This window comes from Osmia bicornis, chromosome 10 (assembly GCF_907164935.1).
Source record: "Osmia bicornis bicornis chromosome 10, iOsmBic2.1, whole genome shotgun sequence".
In the NCBI taxonomy this organism is placed as follows: Eukaryota; Metazoa; Arthropoda; class Insecta; order Hymenoptera; family Megachilidae; genus Osmia; species Osmia bicornis.
This window is the reverse complement of record NC_060225.1, coordinates 10,465,796-10,475,759: the sequence shown is the minus strand read 5'-3', so window position 1 is coordinate 10,475,759 and position 9,964 is coordinate 10,465,796. Positions and strand designations below refer to the sequence as shown.

The 9,964-nt window shown below is 35.5% G+C and overlaps 3 protein-coding genes across 5 annotated transcripts; 1 reads left to right on the top strand and 2 right to left on the bottom strand.

Annotated features, from left to right (window-relative positions):
- Positions 1-1,467: 1,467 nt before the first annotated feature.
- LOC114873476 (serine/threonine-protein phosphatase 6 regulatory ankyrin repeat subunit A-like) lies at positions 1,468-6,897 on the bottom strand. Of its 3 annotated transcripts, none has more exons than XR_003788947.2 (16): positions 6,705-6,897; positions 5,922-6,328; positions 5,639-5,831; positions 5,380-5,569; positions 5,059-5,305; positions 4,871-4,985; positions 4,421-4,731; positions 4,120-4,333; positions 3,880-4,044; positions 3,445-3,803; positions 3,210-3,364; positions 2,854-3,132; positions 2,480-2,772; positions 2,290-2,419; positions 1,972-2,193; positions 1,468-1,884 (listed from the first exon to the last, which is right to left on the bottom strand). XR_003788947.2 is itself a non-coding variant. In XM_029181849.2 (16 exons), the coding sequence occupies exons 1-16, from the start codon at positions 6,729-6,731 to the stop codon at positions 2,050-2,052; spliced, it is 3,150 nt and encodes a 1,049-aa protein (XP_029037682.2). In that variant the 5' UTR covers positions 6,732-6,797; the 3' UTR covers positions 1,468-2,049. The 3 variants fall into 3 exon arrangements, 2 of the variants coding, with proteins under 2 accessions (XP_029037682.2, XP_029037681.2); XM_029181849.2 differs by having other exon boundaries at positions 1,468-2,061; positions 2,141-2,193; positions 6,705-6,797; XM_029181848.2 differs by having other exon boundaries at positions 1,468-2,193.
- A 407-nt stretch (positions 6,898-7,304) lies between these two features.
- LOC114873481 (cilia- and flagella-associated protein 221-like) lies at positions 7,305-8,903 on the top strand. The gene is made up of 4 exons (XM_029181857.2): positions 7,305-7,553; positions 7,646-7,842; positions 7,912-8,015; positions 8,077-8,903. The coding sequence occupies exons 1-4, from the start codon at positions 7,305-7,307 to the stop codon at positions 8,238-8,240; spliced, it is 714 nt and encodes a 237-aa protein (XP_029037690.2). The 3' UTR covers positions 8,241-8,903.
- A 175-nt stretch (positions 8,904-9,078) lies between these two features.
- Positions 9,079-9,866, bottom strand: LOC114873480 (DNA-directed RNA polymerases I, II, and III subunit RPABC2). Its single transcript, XM_029181856.2, has 3 exons — positions 9,690-9,866; positions 9,425-9,577; positions 9,079-9,338 (listed from the first exon to the last, which is right to left on the bottom strand). Exons 1-3 carry the CDS (start codon positions 9,716-9,718, stop codon positions 9,128-9,130), a joined length of 393 nt encoding a protein of 130 aa, XP_029037689.1. The 5' UTR covers positions 9,719-9,866; the 3' UTR covers positions 9,079-9,127.
- Positions 9,867-9,964: the final 98 nt, after the last annotated feature.

Here is a 9,964-nt window from a genome sequence, read left to right as displayed (position 1 = left end):
TTTTGATCGATATCATTCATTAAGTATGAAGGCGATTAAAAACAGAAAGTAATTCGAAAAGATACTTAACAAAGAATAGATTTTATTATTGTAGATGATATTCGTTCAGAAGGGGAAGTAAATAATAATAATCGGTGAAAGCACATTGATATAAAATCATTATGTTCTAATTGGACTGAAAAATCCTTTCTTGTAGTGGGAAAACATGACGCAAAAGGAGATCCTTGGAAGTAGCAGAAATCCAAGTAAATTAAATAAACTCTAGAAAAAAATTATACTAGTTGTGCCCTCTTCATACGGTCCTGATATTATTAAGGGGTGTTGGAGACCCCGCTCCGCAAATGGCGCTCTCTGCGTACCAATCTGATATCATCTTGGGGTATTAAGGACCCCGAAACGCGGGTGACCATCTTTGCATACCAGTAATATAGCACCCGGGGTACCAGGGACCCCGAAGCACCAGTAACTATCTCAGCATATCGACACGATATCATCTGGGGTGTCAGGGACCCCGGTGACTCTGTGTGCGCCGACAAAATTTCATCTGGGGTGCCAAGGACCCCGGTGACTCTGTGTGCGCCGACAAAATACCATCTGGGGTGTCAAGGACCCCGGTGACTCTGTGCGCCGACAAAATTTCATCTGGGGTGCCAAGGACCCCGGGGACTATGTGCGCCGACAAAATTTCATCTGGGGTGTCAAGGACCCCGGTGACTCTGTGCGCCGACAAAATTTCATCTGGGGTGCCAAGGACCCCGGTGACTCTGTGTGCGCCGACAAAATACCATCTGGGGTGTCAAGGAACCCGGTGACTCTGTGCGCCGACAAAATTTCATCTGGGGTGCCAAGGACCCCGGTGACTCTGTGTGCGCCGACAAAATTTCATCTGGGGTGCCAAGGACCCCGGTGACTCTGTGCGACGACAAAATTTGATCTGGGGTACCAAGGACCCCGGTGACTCTGTGCGCCGACAATATATCATCTGGGGTGCCAAGGACCCCGGTGACTATGTGCGCCGACAAAATTTCATCTGGGGTGTCAAGGACCCCTGTGACTCTGTGTGCGCCGACAAAATACCATCTGGGGTGTCAAGGAACCCGGTGACTCTGTGCGCCGCAAAAATATCATTTGGGGTGTCAAGGACCCCGGTGACTCTGTGCGCCGACAAAATTTCATCTGGGGTACCAAGGACCCCGGTGACTCTGTGCGCCGACAAAATTTCATCTGGGGTGCCAAGGACCCCGGTGACTCTGTGCGCCGATAAAATATCATCTGGGGTGCCAAGGACCCCATTGACTCTGTGCGGCGACAAAATTTCATCTGGGGTGCCAAGGACCCCTTTGACTCTGCGCTCCGGCCTAATATCATCTTGGGGTATCTGAGACCCCCTGGTTTAGAATAATCGCAGTTTCTTTTTTAAAGTTATATTAATTAGCGAATTAACAAAGAAAAAAAATAACTCAAGGGTACAAATATACTAATTTTTTATTAAGTCTTTCGCAATTATATCAAATTGACAAAATTAAATATTGAATTACTCATTTGTTGCAATAATTATTGCATTTCTTGTCATGTCTTAAAAATGCGTTCTTATAACAATTTTCACGTACAATTTTTACAAATATATTGAATTATCTGTCGTGAAAATTATTTTATATAAAGAAGGAGCAATTTGTTTTGCTCGTTGTTGTCTGCTTCTTCTTCTTCTTCTTCTTGTCATTTATTTATTTATATATTCCAGAAACATACTGATATTTCTTATTGCATTTATAGTTGACAAAATTTCACTTCTCTGTAGATTCCACCTCTTCTAGTGTTGGTACTTTCTTCATAGTCCAGCCACATTAAATATTGCAAATGATTAACTGGATACATCGATACGATCTAAATTTATATACCTTTCTGTCATTCAATTGCTTATTCTCGTAAATCTCCGTCATTGTGTAAACTTTCAATCACAATTATTTTTACCTGCGTACTCTCATAGTCCTAGTATATTCAAAATATTTAACTCTCATCATTGCAAGCTGGTCAATATTTAAGTTTTTACTATTTAATGATCTAAACGAAATTCCTAGTGTCAGTAAAACTCCGAATCTGAACTGTGTTGTGAATCACCACTTCTACCATTTAAATATACCTCTGATGTTTGCTGAATTGACAATGACTGTTGTGCAACTTCCCAATTTTGACCTGTGCCAATAATACATTTATTAATAACAATTTCTTCTAAAAAATAACAATTAATCGCAATATTATATGTATATATATATATATATATATATATACCATGTGCAGCAAGAATAGTGGCTAAACATCGTGCAACAGCTGGATTTGGAGCACAAGCTAATGCAGGAGTAAGTCCCTCCTTATCAACAGCTACAACACTTGCTCCTAATTGCAATAAACGTCGTGTAACCTATAATAAAACTAAAATTCATCAAGCTTTCTGCAATTTACAAAAATCTGCGCTGCTTACCGTTACAAGCCCATTTCTTGCTGCTAAATGTAATGGAGTTCTTTGATGTTCATTGGTCATATTAATAACAGCTATACGTTGTTGTTGTTGCTGCTGCTGCTGCTGCTGCTGCTGTTGCTGCTGCTGTTGTTGTTGCGACTGTGAAGTATTTTCACCGTTCAGATTAAGCGAATCAATCCAATTTAGTAGCAGTAAAGCAGCAGCAGAGTGTTGTCTTTCACAAGCCAAGTGTAGCGCTGTGTTCTTGTTACAATCAACAGCACGCACATCAGCTTTCCATTCAAGCAATAATTCTGTTATTACGAAATCGTTATTAATACACAAAAAATTAGTAAGTACAATCAAGAAGCTTTTTTCATCAAAATCAAAATTACCAATAGCACTACATTGACCCGTAATAGCAGCGCATAGAAGAGGCGTTCGACCTGCATAATCCGGAGTCTCGAGTCCAGCTAATTCAGGCCCGACAGAACTTAAAATAAGTCTGGCACATTCTACAGATCCTGAACTAGCTGCAACGTGTAAAGGCAGACGACCACCAGGAACATCTCTTGGAGCAGCAACTGGTTTTCCTCCAAATTTGTTTATTAGCAATTCCAAACAATGCGTCGATCCCTGATATACAGCACAATGAACAGCTGAGAATGGATTACCTACGCATTAGTAGTAAAATAATATGAACATAAATCCGAAGATAAAGATTTAATTAAAATTATAATACTATATTTACCCTCCAACGAATCGATTACATTTTGTTCCAGCAAGTATTCTACACAATTTGAGTTTCCATTATAACAAGCCCAGTGAAGAACAGTACAACCCTGATCGTCTTTTATGGTAGCAGCTGCAGAATCAGCTTTAATGAGGGAAGCTAATGCTTTCACTCTACAAACAAAATAAATGCAATTGAATAAAAATGTGGCCACGTTTTTTTAAAATTAATTTAAAAAAAAACAAAAACAAACCTTCCACAGGCAGCAGCTAAATGTAGCGGCGTTTTACCATTTGTATCTTGCACAGACACTTGTGCACCATGCAATAATAATAACTCTACCAACTGATGATCACGTTCTTTAATCACTGCTCGAAATAATGGCGTATGCTTATTTATATCTGGCAAATTACAATCAGCCTTATATTTTAAAAGTAACGTGGCACACTCCGGGTTACTGTTTGCCACCGCCAGCGTTAAAGGAGTGCGTTGCTTAGCGTCGTAACAATTAAGTACGCTCGAGTCTTCAGCATTTTCCAAAAGAAGTACTAAGCAATTAAAATGACCAGCTGCAGCTGCGCAGTGTACTGGAGTGCGCTTTGTGATAGAATCCTGCAGATACACGGATAATTATTATGGTCTATACGAGGATCATCTTAAAAATAACAAGTACCTTTTATAGTCGTACCTGAACCAATACGCAAGCTCTATACTTTAATAATAATTGAACGCATTGTTCATGGCCTTTATACGAGGCTAAATCTAATGGGGTTTTACCGGTATCCTCTTTAATATTGGTATTCGAAAATAATGGTAACAATAAGTTTAGTATTTCGCTATGTCCATGATATGCCTACAAACACGCATACACATATAATTACCATAATTGCAAGAAGGGAACATATCAGTGTTGAATTATTTATTATACCGCAAGATGTAAAGGTGTTAGTGCCGGTAAAGGGGGTTCTTGTTTGCCTGTACAACTGGACGACATTGTTAAATTTTCTGGCGGACAAGCGTCTAACAAAGCTTCTAAAGCTGCTTGATTTCCTCCTGCTACTGCATAGTGAATAGCAGTAAAACCACGTTTGTCACGTAAACGTGGATCTGCTCTGTGTTTCAACAAGTACTGTACAACACATCTATTCGTCAAAAATATAAATTTAAATTTACAAATTATACGAATATCTGTATAAGTTGTGTATAATTGTGTATGACCAGACACTTACTGAGCACCAGAATCTGTTGGATTTGATGCAGCAGCTAAATGCAAAGGTGTCGCACCATCTACATCTTGTGCGTTAGAATCACTTCCAAATCCGACCAAAGTAAAAACACAAAGATAATGACCCTGACTGGCTGCATGATGAAGTGCCAACCTGTTATCATTATCGGTTAATCGAAAATTAGCTCCACTAGATAATAATAAATCTAAACAATCCACAGATCCTTTGAATGCTGCTAAATGTAGCGGTGTTCTACCACCGATATCTCTTGAATCTATACGTCGACTATCGACTTGCAACAATTTCCTACAGACCTGTGAATTTTTATTCAGACATTAATATGTCGAGCTCAAAAGGAAAAAAATATAAATAAATATATGTATGTATATACACACACATATGCGCGCGCACGCACGCACATTTTATATGTACATACACATATAAATGTTTTACCTCGATATGTCCCGCCAAGCAGCTAAGATGCAACGCCGTACGTTGTTCCGAATTACGCGCTGCTGGAGATGCACCATACTCTAACAAAGTAGTCGTTAAACATTCATGGCCAAACCTACGTAAAAATTTAATACATTTTAATAGATATTAAAAATTACTATCGAACTAGGTGAATGGTTTCAGTTTACCAAGCAGCTACGTGTAAAGCGGTATTTCCATTTTTGTCTTTAGTATCTGGCAGTGCTCCGGCATCCAGTAAACTTTTTGATCGAGTAAATCTACCATGAATTGCTGTCATATGTAAAGGCGTACGTCCATCTTCCGATTGAACGTTTATTCTTAAAGCTGCGCGTAAAAGTATTTCTAAACAGTGAACACCATGAGTACTAGCAGCGGCAACATGTAACGGTGTTTGTCCCCGATAATTTACAGCCTCTGTTACGAAAATCATCTCTCTTATAAAAATCGAGCAAAAATTAATAATTTAAGAAATATTAAAATCATCTCACCAACGTTTGCAGCATTACTCATTAGTTCTTCAACTGCATCAGCATGACCGTTCAAACACGCAATGTGCAGAGGAGTATTTCCATAGACATTTTTTGCCTCAATATCTGCTCCAAACTCGATTAATGTATGCATACATTCTACGTTACCAGAAGCTGCAGCCGCATGTAACGGAGTATATAAATCTCGATCCTTAACATAAAGATATATCTATTGTAACAGAAAGAAAATTAATATAAATTCTAAGAATAGTTTTATTACTCCAACATCCACATCTGCTCCTCTTGCTATGAGTGTTTTTAAAATTCCATCGTGTCCCATATATGCTGCAAAATGCAAAGGTCTACGATCTTGCTTGTTAGAAGCATTTACCACGCTACCGATTTGAATCAAATATTCTGTTGCTTCCAGATGGCCATTGTATGCTGCATGATGCAAACTTGTTCTGCCACCTCTGTAAAACTTGGTACTTTAGCAACTATTTCATCGATTATTAATTTACATTTAAATGAATGATAATGCAAAAAATATGAAGGATAGAAACCTGTCTGCTACATTGATGTCTCTTAAATGTGGAACTATCAATTCTATGCATTGTACAGCGTTATTCGCTGCTGCTACGTGTAAAGGAGTTTGTCCACTACGATCCCTGATATTGACATCAGCTTTGTGACGTAATAAAACTTCTACTACATTATGGTTCCCTGAGCAACAAGCTCTGTGCAATGGAGTCAACCATTCTTTGTCTTTCGCATTGACTGCAGCTCCGTTTAATAAAAGTGTTTCTGTTATTAATGCATCTCCTCTGTATGCAGCTGCATGTAAAAGAGAACTTTGCTTTCTATCTTTCCAATTGACATCCTCTGTTCTTGACAATGCTCGAACTTCGTCTATATCTCCAAAAAATATAGCTTGTAATAAAGGTGACTGTAAAGAAATTAATGTTTCATTCTAAAAAAAAAAAGAAAAAAAAACATTGAAATCATTGATGTTCTATGTCAGGAATCCTTCTACAAAAAAAATTATTATTAAATGATATTGTAACGTTTGATAAAAAAATACTATGAAATTAACACTTTAACGAATTGATACGACGTTAGGTAATACAATACAATATATTTACGTTAACTCAATATTTTCGAAAGTGCTATTATATTGCAACACATTAAAGTAAAATACTAACAAAATTCTTACATTACTAATTATAAGAATTAAAGGGAAATCAAATGAGTGACACATGAATCTAACCTCCGGCTTTATGATTTTTGCGATTTAATCGAAAATTATGTAGAGAAATGCATTCAATCGAAGATTTAAAACAACATACCCCACAATGTAGTTTCTGCACATTCATGATTGCCCAGGTTTTTAATTTATACAAATGGGGAAGTACTTATAAAAACATAGTTTACAGAACCGTAAAAAACTGACATAGTAGCGTGAGTCATACTTGGTCATACTCCAACATGTATATATATACACATACACATACACATACATATACATATATGTACGTTGTACATAAGTACATGTATCGCTGAGCGTATTACTTTCTTTTTTGCAGTCTACAATTTATTGCAAGTGCATCGCACAAGTAATAGTTACTTTAGCTAAATAATAATATCGTTTATGTAAAAACGATTACTGTATATTTATTGTATACATACATATATTACAATACTCCTATTGTGAAATATATGCACGTACTTTTGCCATCGTGCATCTGCTTTTGTTTCTGTCAGTACATGTCAGAAATGATCAGAAGCTTGTAAACAGATGGAAATTACATAAATTACGATTTGAGATTATACGAAATAATACATACTATTTATATATTTTAATTTCACATGTTTCTTGTCATATCGCGCATGGATACAAGACTCTCCTTCTGACAGTATTGCCGCAAGGACGATTTTTTCAAACCGAAATGCAAGTTGTATGCAATGAAATTAGAGATCGTATAAATAAGTACGAGAAAAGAGATAAAAATTTTGAAAACAACTCAAAGAAAATCTTCTTAAGCGTAGTACCGTCAAGATTAAAATTTACCTTTGATTCTGACAATTTTAAAGTTCAAGAAAAAATAATCGAAATCACAAACTACTTTCCTAAACCATGTCCGATTCTATTGATACCACTGGAAAGTCAATATTTTCGAATTGCAAATGTCTTTCAGGTGGATAAATGTTCTTATGCTTGTTAAAAATACATATTCATTACCTTTAAGTTTCAAATTGCGCGTAGGTTGAAAAAGTCTCTTTATTGTAGAGACAGTGGCTCAATCCTGGATCCGTTTTAAAAATAAATATTTTATTTATACCTGACGAAAACAGAGATTATAACGATGTATTAAAAATTCGATATTTCAATAATCAATTAATGGAGATAAAAATTTTCGCCAAAATTGTGACGATATTTTCTTTTCCTAGCACTGTAAGTTTTGGAAATGTACCTCTTGATCAACCGTAAGTTTCTCGTTTAATTGTCTCACATGATTTACCTAGGAAATATAATCACTTTATATGTTATTTAAGGGTTTGTTACAAAATACCGATACGTTCTCATTCGAAGAAAGAATTCTCGTTCGTGATTTGGCCATCTAAGGAAAACTCGTGTGTCGACATTTATCCTCGTTGGGGTATACATATTTATTTTCCGTATTTTTCTATTGCTTTCACCTTCTTCTAATTTTATTTTAGGTCGTGTAAAAGCTAATCAAGAACCTCTGATAATCATGATAATTTATAGACCACTTCGATATATAAGTATGCATTTTCAAATTCGAATATTTATATCGGATTTATGTAAAACTCCACATATTATAAATTTTTATGCGTATACTAGACCAGGCCTTTTACGGTGAGAATTCTTGTAGACATAAGTTTAGTTTGTTTGAAAATAAAACAACGGTAAATGTTTGACATAATTAAATACGCATGAAATATTTAGCGAATCGATAGAAAATATTAAATCGGAAACGAAACGCAACGAAGAAGGAAAAAAAATTGGCACGCTAGCTTGCAGAGAAGTAAAAACAATTTTCCGAAAGAAAAACAAATTGAAACCACATGTAAAAGAATCTACTGTAAAGTACACAGACTTTGGGAAAAATTTATTACAAAAATGCGGTCATTTTCCCTTGTATTCTCTACATGCTATCAACTGTATTTTGAATTCAAAAACTCAAAGATCTTTCGATGAATACGAGTTGAATGGTTGGGCTTCTTGCATAAAAATTTCCGAAATGCATACAAAACCTGAATTTAAATACATTGTTTTACGTCGTTTTTTCATTTAATAGGTCCATTAGGTGCACATCTCTTTGAAATTATGGAACAGAAAGCACAGAAACAAAATGAATTTTTGACGAAGGTAGAAAGTTGTCGTTACGAAAATGAACATACGAAATTTCATCATAAAACAAAAGTAAATTATGGTACCAATGATACGAATGAAAATGAAATTATTCAAATTAAAATTCAACGAGAACAAGCGTGGGATGAATACAAACAATTAATATCAAATTCGCAAAAAGAATTACTTGAAAGACAAAAAGTAAAAAAATTAAAGCAAAGAATTTTGCGAGTTTCTTACCATGCATAAATTCTTTAGTTACATATTTGTACAGACTGTATATTAGGGCTTTATCAAAACTGTACATACAGTTTGATACATTTAAATAATTTTTGTTACTTTTAGTCTTTAAATTATCTTAAATCTATATTTCAAGTATACAAGATAAATCGAAATTTAATGATCTATTATAATTAATTCATCAATTCCCCAATCTTCATAACTGTTATCAGGTAAATAGCGCCTAATTACAATTGGAATTTTTCTCTGTTTAAGTTCTTTCATTGCAATTTGCAATGGATCTGTTTCTCCTTCTAATTCTACCATCACAGGAGCGCACATAGCTATTTGTAATGCCCTAGTTCCTAACACTCTTGCTCTTTCATACCTACAAATATATTATTCATACAAAATACATTTGTTGCTTGTATTCAAGAAAATATCATGTAAAATTCAATGTTTATAGTTACTTACTTTGTCATATACCTTGTTGTAATTCTTTTCGATCTTTGTACTCCACCAGTGGCTTCACCAGCTGCTATTAACTCTATATTCTCACCGTCTTCTTCTTGAGGTTCCAATTCGATATTATCGTCATCATCAACATCATCAAAATCATCAGCAACCCTTAAACAATATAATTTAATGATTTCGCTAAAGAATATTGACTAAATAAAAAGCTAGTAAAGGTTAACACAGAATAATTCGAAATCCAAGATTATTCAAATACCATCCTTACTCGTCTCCGTCGAAATCATCATCTGCCATGTTTTCTCGCTAAACAAATATCACTGATATAACATTAAATTCAAGTATGATTTAGATTTTACAGCGTTCTAAACAATCAATAAACAATGCAACAATAACGCAAAACAAGGAATCTACATATACATATACACGAATATACAAGTTAAATCGACTATGGCACTATCTATACAAAAATGGCTGAAACTACTCAATATGTTACCGATCGCTTTTCCATAACAGGGAAACACCAGCGCTCCCTATCGGAAA